Below are 15,729 nucleotides of genomic sequence, written 5' to 3'. Positions count from 1 at the left end.
TCAATTAAACATAACAACACACCATTGTTTCGAAGAAAGTGGTCGACCATAGAGTTATTTGGATTTTGGACAGAAAAAACCTTAGGAAAGATCAACAAAATTTATAGGATAGATGTTTGATAATAGATTTTACATTGGTGTTATTAACTTAATCGTTCAGTACTATTGAAGGGAATAGTTATTTATGCTGAGTTTATACATTCTACATATACATATACATACTTTTGAACATTCTTAACTCAGTGGCTGCCATTGACGGCGCTAGGCGCCCAATCCATTTTTATCTTCCTTTTGTCGCCTTCCAGTCCAAATGGATTGGAGGTCTAGCACCTTCAATGGTACTGGAACATGAGCATTCAAAGCAAGTCCTCCCAGTTTAAAAAAAAAAAATTGGCCGTCTTTTTTGTTTGAAATATAAAAAGTAGGGCTGTCAAACGATTAAAATTTTTAATCGAGTTAATTACAGCTAAAAAATTAATTAATCGTAATTAATCGCAATTCAAACCATGCATAAAATATGCCATATTTTTCTGTAAATCATTGTTGGAATGGAAAGATAAGACACAAGACGGATATATACATTCAACATACGGTACATAAGTTCTGTATTCGTTTATTATAACAATAAATCAACAAGATGGCATTAACATTATTAACATTCTCTTAAAGCGATCCATGGATACAAAAGACTTGTAGTTCTTAAAAGATAAATGTTAGTACAAGTTATAGAAATTTTATATTAAAACCCCTCTTAATGTTTTCGTTTTATTAAAATTTGTAAAATTTTCAATCAAAAAAATAAACTAGTAGCTCGCATTGTTGATGTCAATAACTACACCATGCTCACTCATTGTGCTCAAACCCATAAAACCATTTGGACCCAAGCGCCGGCAGAGGGCGCCAAACACCAAAAAACAAGTAACAAGCGGACATTACACTGCTGTCATTTTAATCTGTTTGAGTGGGGCATGTGCGTTAATTGCGTCAAATATTGTAACGTGATTAATTTAAAAAATAAATTACCGCCCGTTAACGCGATAATTTTGACAGCCCTAATAAAAAGACATTTAGCACTAAACAGTAAAACTTTATTTGAATGATTCTTCTTTAATTATTGTATAACCTGTCATGGACATGAATAAACACCAATGAAAATGCCATTAAGTGCCCTAACACATTTGAAACACCTTTGCATTTAAAAGTGACAATTTCCTGCATGCCACTTTATGACAACAGTCATAAGCATTCGTTCATATTCATGTTAGGTGTCATGTCATGATTATGATAGCCTTATGACAGTGTCGTAAGAAGCATACAAATTAAGTATAACTCACTAAAACAATAACACAATAAATTAACAATGATAAATGAAGATTTATAGCATGTGAGTGAAGTCTTGGTATTTAAAACTTAAGAAAGCTTGCATCAAATAACTCACATACTTTCTTCTTTGAGGTTTCTTCTCTTAAAAGTTGAGGGTCGAGGATCGTTCTTCTTTTTCGAAAAGAACCTTAAAAACTGCTCACAGCTAATCTTCTAATATATATGCACTGCATATATCATTCATTGTGGTAGTTTGGGCATGGCCATGACTTTAAAGGCTTGACAGTAAATTGCCTTTTTAGAAAATGTTGATGCAATGACATGTAAAGATCAAGAGTCTCTGACTACTTTCACCTCCTCTCTTATAGAATTTACTGCCCTTGTGAAAGAATAGACATCTGTGACGACTGATTCCACTGGACCTCCTCACCATCATATCTTGGCTATCCTTCCATTCTTTTGACCGCATAATGAATCACCAATACACAAACACAAATGCACGCACAAAAACAGTATATGATGCCCTACAGCCACATGCATTCATCCCATTTTATCCTTTTTATACAAATTGTACTTGTTTGCGCTTATGTTTAGAAAAAAAAAATGCCTGCAGGACTAGACCTCGCATTATAAAGCAAAGTAGCTACAGTATGTGAAGAGATTCTGAGCAAGATAACCTATTTTCCCTCCATGAATCATCCTCTTATTATCTTTCTTATCATTAAGTTTCTCAGACAGTACTCCCTGTCCTTCTCAAATTAACATTCTATTCATCTAGCCACACATCCGCCAAGTAATGAGATGTATTATTGTCATGCTATAAGAAAGCGGTTAAGCTGTGAATGAAAATAAATATGAATAAAATTAAGACTACGGCTCGACTCTTTGACTCTTCTATTTGTGGAATCAATGAATATAATTTTACCCTCCTTTGATTTTTGCTCTTTTTCCCCAGCCAGACCAACTCAAAAACTTGACAGCAAGCTCATAAAGTATAAAACAATATACTTCAAAGAGCTCGTGAAGGGCATCATATAAAAACAAAGCCATAATACTATCAAATGTACCGGTGGTGCTGCACTAATTTAAAAGAACCATACTTTGAAGCCATTAGCACAATTGGATTCACACTGAGGTTCAATTTGGGTTAAGTATCCCCAACAGAACAGCAAACAGGCAATGTGGGATCTTCTTTTGTAGGCCAATTTACTGCCTGAGCAAATAAATGGATAGTCCAGCCTTATAGTAGCAACCAGCAGAGAAACTGTTTGTTTCTTATTGTTGCATCACCAAAAGATCGCAAGATGAAATGACACTACAAACATTAAATGGCCCTTCAATAAACATCATTTATTGGGAAATTGTAACGTTTCATTCTCTTAATGACTAACTTGATTGCCATTGACTTGGGTAGACATCAGTTTATTTGCGGCCACTCTTCAACTTCAAATAGATTGGATGTCTACTTGTGATAAACTAGTGATACACACAGTGGAAGGATGACTGGACGCCACATGATTGGATGTCTATCACCGTCAATGGCAGCCAATGAACAAATTCATTGTTGTTAATGCATTCCATTGAACAATATTGGTGTAATTATTACATGTTATACCTTTAAATACACATATGTAAAAATATTGAAGATCATGAATGGTGTCTCAGAAGTTTTATTATTTTTAGCACAGTTGCTAACATTGAAGGTATTCAGATTCCCATATATTGTTTTGAAAATAATGCTGAATTTATGTGCCCCCCATGAAATACTCTCGGGTGCTGCCCAGTTTTTCCTACCTACCCATAGAGCCTGTGCTCCCCCTGAATCTTTGGAGTGGAGTCATCAAATTAAGTAGCTGTATCTGATATCCCAGACTATGTACTTGTGTATGGTTTGTCTATGTTGTTTGAGTGTGTGAACTGATTGCTGCTTCCATGTCAGTTTTTGGATAGCAATAATAGTCTGTTGTTGTTTATTCTATGTTGTTCTATATTGTTTATTATATGTTGCTTCGTTATGGAAAAACCATTAAAAAAGATTTAAATAAAAAGTGCTACATACAATTATAACAAAAGTCACTGTTAAATTTTAGTAATCATGATGTAGCTGAAGATATTGATTGTTCTTTGATTGCACCAGGTTATAAGTGACAATATTACCAATAAATTCATATTATTTAAAAGAAAAAAAAAAAAAAAAAACAAAAAAAAAAAAAACATTGAAATTATAAGGAAAAAAAGCAAAATCAGAGGCACAATGCGATGGTAACAAAACACAAAAAAGAACATTGACAGCTACTTGGCATCAAGCAAAAAGACTATTTGTAAGAACATAATGTTTAATATCTAAAAATCTAAAAGTGGTACTTCAATCCAAAATTGTGATTACCATAGCTTTCCGACTATAAGCCGCCACTTTTTTTCTCTCAATTTGAACTCTCTGATAACAAGTGGCTTATTTATGGATTTTTTTGGGATGACAAACAAGCTTCATCAGTTCTCATTTAAAAATAGAACAATAACATTTAATTTTATTTTCATTCCCCTTCACAGCTTAGCACGTCATTATGACGTTGCTACTTTGGGTACATTCATAGTCTCGAACTAACACTAGTGTTCCATAATTTATGACAACACGCTAATGCAGTGTTTTTCAACCTTTTCTGAGTCACGGCACGTTTTTACATTGGAAAAAATCTTGCGGCAAAGCACAAACCATAAAGGGTCTAAAATTATTTTTTGTACAGAATATTTAATTATAAAATAACTTCTCAGTATTTATACTTACTCAGTGTGAACTTGAGCCTGTTTAGATGAACACAAAGCCGATATCCTGGCAGGACAGTTCTCAGTCTCTGTTTTTACTTTTTATAGCAGTTTAGCTTGAAAAGCTCAGAATAATCAGACAGGGGGACTTTAGCAATGTCTTCAACCACATCAGGGCCAAGCATCTCAAATGACAATAGTTTTGCAGACAGGTAGTATCAATCTCCCTGCCACAGTGGGTCTTTTTGGATTCAGCAACAAACTAACTGGATTTCAGGGCTCTCTCATTTACCTTTGTAGTTTTTCTAAAAAAAAAAAAAAAAAGTCGTTTCTGACTGTGTCCCTGTGTTTTCACGAAGGCAAACAAAATAGTCCATAGTTTGAAGTGACGGGTGGTTCGTTTGGACGTTTAAGCTTGTTTGGCACCATGGTGCTATTGCGTAGCTGCTCTTGCCGCGTTCAAGAAATGCTCGGATTTCTAGCCAACAGCCACCTTGCTGTCCTCGACAATGTGTTGGAATAAAACACGGGGAGGACTGACGGTTGTCACATATGGATAAAATGGAAAGGACAATTTTGTGTATCCCGATACTTGACGAGTCTAATCAAATGATGTAGACGTGTTGGGGTCCACATTGTTGCGGACAGCAAGGTGGCTGATGGCTAGAAATCCGAGAAGTTCTTAAAGGGAACACAAGCAATACCTCTCTCATCTGGACACGACCAATAACCTTCTGCCTACTCCTTCCTTCTTACTGCAACTCCGGCTGACCATGTAAAAAAAAAAAAGAAAATGCGATATTGGATAATTTCTTGTGGCACGCCTGACGATCTCTCACGGCCGTGGCACACAGGTTGAAAAACACTGCGCTAATGCATATTTAGCTTTGTGTTAGCATTCCAACTTCCAAAAACTCAGTTTGTGAGAAGGCAAACTTTAAGCATATAAATACTTACTTGGTGCCACTACAGAAGAACCACTTAAGTCGAACTATGAATTGTAAGCCTGTAAGCTGCTATTATCACCGACAAAGCTTGCCACTGCCTCATCAGTCTTCATCGAAAACTGGGGATTTTACGATGAAGGCTCCTTGTGGCGGTAAAAATGGATGATTCTAAAAGAATGTACTGTATATCCGCTGTTTGCTACTGTTTCAGTAAACTCTAGTACCGGGCATACTGTATTTTTGCTATTCGTATCCTGAAATTTCTTTCATAAGAGAGGCAATATTTTCCCGTTGAGGTGTGTCTTAACCTGAAAATTCTGTATGTAACTAGGGGTACCACTGTATATGGATTTTTTTTTCTTAAATTTTGAGAAGTATGTGTGGCTTATAGTCAGGTGTTCTACATGGTGTGGAAATTACGCCAATTATATAAACTTTGGGACATCTGGCAACTAATGATTATGCATTACTGACACACTGCATCAGTTCACATTTGCCTGTTATGATACAGAAGAAAAAATTGGAAGTACAATACTGGAGCACAATCCTAGACATACATATTTCGGCATGGCAGAACTTTTCAAATGATTCGTCCAATGATGCAAACGTAAAAACTTGAACAGTTTGTGGATGGAACAATTTAAACAAACTACATAAGCTAAAGCTAATTATTTAGCAAACAAATCGACATTAGCGATAAAGTCGAGGCGCTGACCTGTCATTGGTGGACGTGGGCTTCAACTTAACTGTAGCAAATGGGTTTGTACCCCTTCAAGGTAAAGAGAAGAAAGATAAAAGATTAAAACAGCAGCCCTATGGACCTTTTTACAATATGCACAATTACGGTTTATGTTAAGATGAAGCAATATATTTAAGATGCCTTAAAGCTGTAATGTGAAGTAAGGTTGGCCAACCATGTTTTTAAATAATATCAATGGCTAAACAGTTATAAGCATATTTTCATTATTTTTTTTAACGCAACCCTTCCAGATTCTTTGTTTAACCCATAGCAACGCCCTTGACAACGAAAATGCTTTTCTTCGGCAATCTTTGGAAATCTTCGGAAATTACGTGTACGTCACACCGGGAAGTGCGAGGGAAGTCTGCCATAGAACAGTATTGTTTGTTGCATTGCTTCTCGGTAAGATGCCACGGCGGTGTGTGGCGATATTTTGTTCTCACTCAAACGAAAAGTTGTATCAGTGGCCAAAGGATAGCAGGGCACGTAAATGGACATCTTTCGTTTGCACGAAGCGAATGAATTTCATGCCATCATAGAGTAGTGTTCTCTGCTGCAAACACTTCGAAGATGCCTGCTTCCTTAACCGGTCTGCTTATGATCAAGGATTTGCCAAAAAGTAAGTGTGATTTTTGGATAGATGACTGATGACTTTGTCAAAGCAGTGCTGCCAACTGTTGTGGAATGAACAGTATAAGCTAGCGACGTTAGCCGAAAGTTAACTTGTGGCGATCTCCGATCATAGTTGTTGTTGCGTTCGCTGGGTTAAGTGTGTTTAAATTGTGCGTCATCTACGATCTTGTCCGAAAGGGTTAATCCACTGTCAATCGGGAAAGGGGTGTGGATGTACACATAAGCGGGTCGGCGTCGCGATAATTCACGGTCACGTTGCAGTAAGAGACACACACCGCCGGTGAGTTTGGGCACATTTATTTGTATTTGTATTATGTATTTCCACCTTCATGCTTCTAGCATTGCATTGCATTTGTACGGCTCGGCGTTTCTTTCCACGGTGATCGCTTGATAGTCTTCTAGTTTGTGTTTTATGTGCGAGAGCCGCTGACAGGTGACAACAACAAGCATGTTGGTTTTAATGTCTGGCAGCGAATCAGCAAGCGCGCAGGTCACGCAGTGAATCATGGGAAATGTAGTCTCGGGACAACACTGAAGTGGTGCTTTGTAATCTGTTCGCTTGTGTGAAAAAAACTACATTTCCTCACGCCATTAGACGCCACTTTGTTTTCTTATTGTTGCCACAATAAAGTGGAGAAAGCCATCGACGACTGTGATATAGTGGATATTATTTAGTTGTAATACGGGAGTTCACCAGTAGAGGGTACACATGTTATTTAGATGTGTTATTGTTTGTGCCTTACTCCTTGACTAAAAGAGAGAAAAGTTGTTGTTCAGAGTCACTTGGCAAGACGTTGAGTAAAGTTGTAAAAGCCAATAAAGGTGTCGTGTGGGTCACTCGGTCAAGATGTAACAACGACTCATCTCCTTCTTTCCCCCCAACATTTTTATATTATCATTTTATATGCGCGAGAGCTGCCGGATCTGCCAAAATGGCGTTCCCGGTGTGACGTATCACTTCCGGGTTCGTCCCCTTTCAGGCTCAAACTTCGGAAACGCGATTATTTTGTCAAATATACAACATATAAATTATTTTTTCATGCTTTATTTGTTGGACAATGTTTAACTACTTTACTTGTGACCCTATTTGGCATGTGAGAAATTACTTCACATTACTGCTTTAAATAAATTATTTTAGGACACCAGAACATACTAATCTTTGAATGGCGTTAAATAACATCGAGCCACCTTTTAATTATCTTGAGAGTTTTTTACTTACCTTGGGAAGAGTTCTGGTTTAGATTGGTGTGGCTGGGATCGCTGCAGGAAAAAAAACGAAGAAATGTTGAAATAAATGAGTGCAGACACATATTCGCACTCATGAAATTGAGTCTTAGTCCACTTCAATCATTGACCTCTTGACTGGTTGACTCCATGACCCTCCACACTGCTTGTACACATGAAAGTCACTCAGACCAAAAAAATTTACATAAGTGTTGCGTACTGCAAACCATGCACCTATAGCCACAATTAAACCAAAGTTTTCCAAAAACGCTAAGTAATCCATTTTTGGTACTACTGTACTAATAGTGAAGAATATATTGGATATTAATTATTAAAAACACACAAGAGACACACAAACTCCCTCACTCTATACTGTCAGCAGCTGGAGCTTCCACCCTGCATCCACCAGAAAGAGGGATGAGGTGACATAGAGAACAGCACCTTGCCACAGTGCCCCCGCTGGACAAATGGAACAATGCAACAAATAGCTTTACAAAACATTCAATTGAAGAAATCCGATAACCACAGACATTTAGTCAGATCCAGTGGCGGAATGTAAAAAATTCACTACATTTTTGCGTATCTGTACTTTACTTGAGTACACATATGAAGTGGTACTTTTACTTTGACTTTACTACATTTAACGTCAGGTATCTATACTTTTTACTCCACTACTTTTGAAATTGGCGCCTGCGTTACATGTTACCTTTGTTTGTTTACTTTTTTTTTTTCTTAATGCTCATTAACAGTATCATTTTCATGCCTTCGGCACAGTCGATAAGCCTCGTGCAACTATAACGTCACTGAGCACTAGAGGCAGCAACATGAGTACAGGCAAGATTATGCAGGTGAACCAGATATTGACCAATAAAAACCACCACACTCTTGTACAGTAGGTGGCAGTATGCATCTGTTAGTTGCTTGCAATCTGCCTTTAACCTAAATTTTTGAATTTTTTTTAGCTTGTTTAGCTTTTATTTACAGTCAATTTTATTGCTTCTTTTTTCCATTCTGCACAGTTTTAAATAAAACAGAATTTGTATATACACACATATATATATATATATATACATACACATACAGTATATATATATATATATATATATATATATATATATATATGTGTGTGTGTGTGTTGTATATATATATATATATATATATATATATATATATATATATATATATATATATATATATATATATATATATATATATATATATATATATATATATATATATACAGGGGTGCACATAATTGGTCCGCATGCGCGCATGCGTACTGGACGTAGACAAACGCGCTGGCCCTCAACGGCTTCCATACGCTTTTGCGTACCGATGGCTGACCACTGTATTTGCGGCGGACACAAGAAAATAACTTCTCAAAATGTCGAAGAGGCAGGCCACACTGAGTAATTACTTCCGTGTTCCCCCGCCCCCGTCAAAAGACAGACAGACGACAGAGACGTCACCGGAGCTACCGAAAAAAAGGACTTTTGCTGAAAAGTGGCTACAGGAGGTACCATGGCTAGAAGCAAATGATGCTCGCACGGAAATGCGGTACAAAATGTGCCGTGAGAATCCCAATGTCGCCGATAAGAGCAGCGCATTTTATGTAGGGTCAAAGAATTTCAGCCATCCAAACTTTGAAAAGCACGAAAAAAACAGAGAGCATGTGGCAATTAAGCAAACTATCGATGGCAGACATGACCCCACTCGCCCTATGGACAAGTGACGGAATAGGGCGGAATAAAGGTAATGAACAGCGACATGCACTGACAAACGTGTTTTTGCTCGCATTTTACAAAGCTAAACATGCACGTTCAATGAGGTCTTATGAGGAGGACATCCGACTTTTAAAAAGGCTTGGAGTCAATGTGGGAGCCGCATAACGCCCTTTATCTTAAATTGGTGCTTTTATGTTTATTTCTTTACATTTCACTTCAAAGTAATGCCAATTTTGTTGTGCCAGTTGATGTTAATCAAGCATTAATTGTTAATATAATTAATTAAAGTTAATTGGCTCTAAGTAAAGCTTGTCATAAATTTATCGCATCAGGCGGGTCGGCTCTCAAGCTCAATGAGGACCAAGTCACATCTCCAGGTCCTCCTCTGAGAACCTGGGCGAAAAAATTATGTGCACCCCTGTATATATGTATATATATATATATATATATGTATATATATATATATATATATATATATATATATATATATATATATATATATATATATATATATATATATATATATATGTGTTAGGTTTTGTATTTGTTTTCTCCTAGTGTAACTTGTCCCTGTGATTGCCCATTGATTTCACCTGATGTGCCTTCTCCTTGCCTATCCCCCTGTGCTCACCTGTTCCTTGTTGTCTCGTTAACCCTTGTTTGCTTGTGTGTATATAAGCTCCCATTTTCTGTTCACTCCTCGTTGCGTCATTGTCAATGTCTGTGTCTGCGTCAAAGTTGAAGTCCTGTCCTAGCCCTCGTGTTCGTCTCAGTAAGTTTTTGATATTCAGCCTTTGTTAGTGACCTAAGTTATTTGTTGATAGTTTTTTGATCACCACAGCCTTTGTTTTGTACTTTGTGCCTTTTGTTAGTTATCATTAAAGCCTTTTTGAGTTCTCTGCCACCTGCCTTGCATTTTTGTTTCACTGCTTTTGGGTCCACACAACCTACCTGCCTGCCCGCGCATTCCCTGACAGAATGACGCAACCACTAGTGGACCCAGCGGGAAACAACCGGCACCGGCATGCTCGCCGACGGCTTTCTGCCCGTTCCCCCGATTTTGTGTTCCCTCGGCATATATTTTTGGAGTCTGATTCTGACTCAGACCTGGATTTTGATTTCACGCCCTCCGTTTCCCCTGGTAATTTTTCCTTCCACCCGTCGCACTTTGTGTCCCGTTCCGAAATCTTGGCCAAAGACTCCTACCTGGGATCCCGGTGGGCCATCTATCGGGGACCCCCCCGGGGTGGTCTGCGGGGACGCCCAGGCTCACTGCGGCCTAATGGGGCTATTCTGCCGCCCCTGCCACCTGAAGGCACTCAGCAAAAGCCTCGGCGTGGCCGTCAACGCCGACGGCGGGCGGCGGTGCTGACGTCGTGGGTTCCCGAAGCTCCCGCGCCGGCTCCACGCAGTCAAGTTCCTCCCGCGCCGGCTCCACGCAGTCAAGTTCCTCCCGCGCCGGCTCCACGCAGTCAAGTTCCTCCCGCGCCGGCTCCACGCAGTCAAGTTCCTCCCGCGCCGGCTCCACGCAGTCAAGTTCCTCCCGCGCCGGCTCCCCGCAGTCAAGTTCCTCCCGCGCCGGCTCCCCGCAGTCAAGTTCCTCCCGCGCCGGCTCCCCGCAGTCAAGTTCCTCCCGCGCCGGCTCCCCGCAGTCAAGTTCCTCCCGCGCCGGCTCCCCGCAGTCAAGTTCCTCCCGCGCCGGCTCCCCGCAGTCAAGTTCCTCCCGCGCCGGCTCCCCGCAGTCAAGTTCCTCCCGCGCCGGCTCCCCGCAGTCAAGTTCCTCCCGCGCCGGCTCCCCGCAGTCAAGTTCCTCCCGCGCCGACGTCCAAGCTGCCCGAGGTGCCCGTCCCGGCGCCTCGTCGCCTAGTCCCTGTCCCGGCGCCTCGTCGCCTAGTCCCTGTCCCGGCACCTCGCCGTCTGGCCTCCGTTCCAGTGCCTGCGCTGATTCCACGCAGTCCAGTGCCCGCGCCAAAGTCCAAGCTGCCCGAGGTGCCCGTCCCGGCGCCTCGTCGCCTACTCCCTGTCCCGGCACCTCGCCGTCTGGCCTCCGTTCCAGTGCCCGCGCCGACTCCACGCAGTCTAGTGCCCGCGCCAACGTCCAAGCTGCCCGAGGTGCCCGTCCCGGCGCCTCGTCGCCTAGTCCCTGTCCCGGCGCCTCGCCGTCTGACCTTCGTTCCAGTGCCCGACGACTCCGCTGCTGTTCCGCCAGCAGACTCCTGCGACTCCGCTGCTGTTCCGCCAGCAGACTCCTGCGACTCCGCTGCTGTTCCGCCAGCAGACTCCTGCGACTCCGCTGCTGTTCCGCCAGCAGACTCCTGCGACTCCGCTGCTGTTCCGCCAGCAGACTCCTGCGACTCCGCTGCTGTTCCGCCAGCAGACTCCTGCGACTCCGCTGCTGTTCCGCCAGCAGACTCCTGCGACTCCGCTGCTGTTCCGCCAGCAGACTCCTGCGACTCCGCTGCTGTTCCGCCAGCAGACTCCTGCGACGCCGCTGCTGTTCCGCCAGCAGACTCCTGCGACGCCGCTGCTGTTCCGCCAGCAGACTCCTGCGACGCCGCTGCTGTTCCGCCAGCAGACTCCTGCGACGCCGCTGCTGTTCCGCCAGCAGTCTCCTGCGACGCCGCTGCTGTTCCGCCAGCAGTCTCCTGCGACGCCGCTGCTGTTCCGCCAGCAGTCTCCTGCGACGCCGCTGCTGTTCCGCCAGCAGTCTCCGGCGACGCCGCTGCTGTTCCGCCAGCAGTCTCCGACGACGACGACGACGCCTCAGTGCCTGGTCCGCCCGACTCCGACGACGCCTCAGTGCCTGGTCCGCCCGACTCCGACGACGACTCAGTGCCTGGTCCGCCCGACTCCGACGACGTGCCTGACTCTCTTTACGATGACGACGACGTCGCTCCTCGCTTCCTGCCACGGCTTAGTGGCATGAACGGCAAAGTCCTACCTCGCCCGGGGCGCCCGCCTGATCATCCTGTGCGGTCACCCAACGTCTGGCGCCCCAAACGCCCACCCGGTCGACCCGTGCAATCGGCCCACGTCTGGCGTCCTGGACGCCCGCCTGACTAGCCCTGACGGGCTAATGTTGCTCCCTCCTTCAGCATCCTTCTTCTCGCCGTGTTTGGGACTTTGTTTTCATCGGGACGTCTGGGATCCGTCCCTTGAGGGGGGGGTACTGTTAGGTTTTGTATTTGTTTTCTCCTAGTGTAACTTGTCCCTGTGATTGCCCATTGATTTCACCTGATGTGCCTTCTCCTTGCCTATCCCCCTGTGCTCACCTGTTCCTTGTTGTCTCGTTAACCCTTGTTTGCTTGTGTGTATATAAGCTCCCATTTTCTGTTCACTCCTCGTTGCGTCATTGTCAATGTCTGTGTCTGCGTCAAAGTTGAAGTCCTGTCCTAGCCCTCGTGTTCGTCTCAGTAAGTTTTTGATATTCAGCCTTTGTTAGTGACCTAAGTTATTTGTTGATAGTTTTTTGATCACCACAGCCTTTGTTTTGTACTTTGTGCCTTTTGTTAGTTATCATTAAAGCCTTTTTGAGTTCTCTGCCACCTGCCTTGCATTTTTGTTTCACTGCTTTTGGGTCCACACAACCTACCTGCCTGCCCGCGCATTCCCTGACATATATGTATGTATGTATATATATATATATATATATATATATATATATGTATGTATGTATGTATATATTCATATTACATTTTTGCATCGGGCGATTACTTTTTACTTGTAAAGTAAATTTTAAAGCAAGCATTTTTTACTTTTACTTCAGTAACTTTTTCTTAGTGAATAGTAAAGTAATTGTTTGCACCTGTGTCTGTACTTTTACTTAACTTTAATGCCTACAATATGAAGCAATTGTCAGAGAATCACATAATTTGAAAAATAAGGCCTTAATGAAACCTTTTTTCAAATTCGTAAAAAAGAAAAAACAATATGTGTAATAAGCGCTCTAATATCTATAACCCTTGCTAAATCCTGTTTTTTTTCTTATGGAACCTGCAGATGCATGAGTTGACTTGCATCCATTATTTTTTTGGAGGAAAGATATTTCAAAATTCGGAATTAGTCTCAAAATCATGAAATTCAATGTGTATCAAATGTGATACATTCGGCAATAAAGGGTTAAGTATACAAAAGTGTGTACTTTATCCACTCCTGGTCAGATCCGTGCTATGCCAACAATTGGCAGCGATGCTCTCTCTATTGGTCTACACAACCAGAAACACCGGCTTACATTTAACAACACAAATTTGAATGCTTATCCAATAAAGTTTTCCTCTTCAATTCTTTTCATTCCATACAGTTTTTCTAGGCTTCCAAGTTTCCAGATTGCGTGCGTGGCTTTTTGCCTTTTTTGTTTGATATCAGATTTAACCCCTTGATGCCAAAAGTTGAAAGATTAAGATTTAAAAATATTTCAATGGTGTCTGTGCTTTCAAAATCAATTTGATAAAGTTAATTAACTCATTCACTGCCATTAACACTATAGACATTGAATCCATTTCAACTGGCATGACTCGCATTTAGTGATCATGCAACACATCGTAAAATAATAAAATAAAAGATATAATTTTATGTATGATGCAAATAAGCGATGAAAGGCATATGAAGTAAAAACGCATTGAGACTGCTTTAATCTGGAATAATTTGCCACAATAGGCATTAAGGGGTTAAGTCTCTGTTTTGATACATCAATCTAACTACCTAGGTAACAAACTATACTAGTAAAGTGCCCTTTTTTATTGTTCATATTTTAAATTTCCCTCACATGGTGAGTTGACTGGCTGACACGTTTATTTTATTTATTTATTTTTATTAGTCAATTTTGACTGGCAAATCCTACAACAAGCTGCACACACTAAATACATTTACAGGACTTTGTATTCAGCTGCTGTTGTTTTTAAAGTGCTATATTAGTAAAGTTGAGCTGAGCTAATCATCAGGATACCTGGGGAATATGATGGATTTTACTTCAAATGTGTATGTTTTATCACATCATTAACTCAATAATGAGTCACAATTGCAGATAATGGATTTTACTTCAAATGTGTATGTTTTATCACATCATTAACTCAATAATGAGTCTCAATTGCAGATAATGTACTGTAAGGGGAACAGTTTCTTGCTGCTGTATCGTGTTTTTGTATGTTTTGTTTCTAAAACTGCGAGGTGATATTGGTGGTATTAAGTAGTGGCTTATGCATCACCCAAAAAGTATTTATAGTCACTCATTATCTCTTTGCTTATACTTGCATTGGTGAGATAAAATAATTAGCATGATCAAAACAATGTAAGGTTAGCAGGTCCACCTCACAGTTCTGAGATTGTTGGTTCAATCCCTGCGCCAACCTCCCTGTATGGAGTTTGAATGTTCTCCCTGTGTCTACATGTGATCTCTCCAAGTACTCTGGCTTTCTTCCACATCCCAAAAACATGCATGGGAATTTGATTGAACACTCCAAATTGTCCGTAGGTGTGAGTGTGTGCATGAATGGTTGTTTGTCTCTATGTGCCCTACGACTAGCTGGCAACCAATTCCTGGTATACCCAGCCTCCTGCCCGTTATTCACTGTGATAAGTCCAAGCACCCCTGTGACCCTTGTGAGAATAAGCGGTTAAAAAGATGAATGAATGAATCAAAACAATGTAAAATTCCATAAAGACTAAATAATAGATTGTTACATAATACTTTTAGTTTCTATAATTGGATTGAAGAAACAAAACACATGGCTTGGCCTTCTTCTGAGAGGAAACCATACACATCTTGCAGGTGAAATCATTAAGTCACTTAGACTGATTAATAATTAATCTTAGATTGCAATACCTTTTTCTCTGGATTCCTGTCTGAAGTGCCCGTTTGCATCTGGGAAGGTTTATTTGAAGACTGCAATGGCAGAAGGGGAGGCGGCGGAGGTGGCGTGTTTGTTCTTGGGTTGTCCATACGACTACTCACACTACTGTTGCTTCTTCCCCGGAGAGCAGAATTACTAAAAGTACATGCATGTTATAAATACATACATACATACATACATACATACATACATACATACATACATACATATATATATATATATATATATATATATATATATATATATATATATATATATATATATATATATATATATATATACATACATACATACATACATACAGTGTATCACAAAAGTGAGTGCACCCCTCGCATTCTGCAGATATTTAAGTATATCTTTTAATGGGACAACACTGACAAAATGACACTTTGAGACAATGAAAAGTACTCTGTCTGCAGTTTATATAATAAAGTTAATTTATTTTCCCTTCAAAGTAACTCAAAATATAGCCATTACTATCTAAACCCCTGGCAACAAAAATGAGTACACCCCTTAGAAACTATGTG

The 15,729-nt window shown here is 40.9% G+C and overlaps 2 protein-coding genes across 2 annotated transcripts in view; one reads left to right on the top strand and one right to left on the bottom strand.

The window, feature by feature from the left end:
• The window catches only part of pvalb6 (parvalbumin 6), a 93,945-nt gene extending 91,754 nt beyond the window's left edge, over positions 1-2,191 (top strand). The window contains exon 5 of the mRNA XM_057817059.1: positions 1,692-2,191. Coding sequence (XP_057673042.1) covers positions 1,692-1,717 — 26 coding nt within the window. The 3' untranslated portion in view covers positions 1,718-2,191. The remainder of the gene's footprint in view (positions 1-1,691) is intronic.
• A 472-nt stretch (positions 2,192-2,663) lies between these two features.
• Positions 2,664-15,729, bottom strand: part of baiap2l2a (BAR/IMD domain containing adaptor protein 2 like 2a) — a 36,800-nt gene continuing 23,734 nt past the window's right edge. The window contains exons 12-14 of the mRNA XM_057817058.1: positions 15,175-15,337; positions 7,625-7,665; positions 2,664-5,802 (exon numbers count right to left, since the gene is read on the bottom strand). Coding sequence (XP_057673041.1) covers positions 5,724-5,802; positions 7,625-7,665; positions 15,175-15,337 — 283 coding nt within the window. The 3' untranslated portion in view covers positions 2,664-5,723. The remainder of the gene's footprint in view (positions 5,803-7,624; positions 7,666-15,174; positions 15,338-15,729) is intronic.

The sequence above is a fragment of the Corythoichthys intestinalis genome, chromosome 16, assembly GCF_030265065.1.
Source record: "Corythoichthys intestinalis isolate RoL2023-P3 chromosome 16, ASM3026506v1, whole genome shotgun sequence".
NCBI lineage: Eukaryota > Metazoa > Chordata > Actinopteri > Syngnathiformes > Syngnathidae > Corythoichthys > Corythoichthys intestinalis.
The sequence above is the reverse complement of the archived record's forward strand: the minus strand, read 5'-3'. Positions and strand labels throughout refer to the sequence as shown.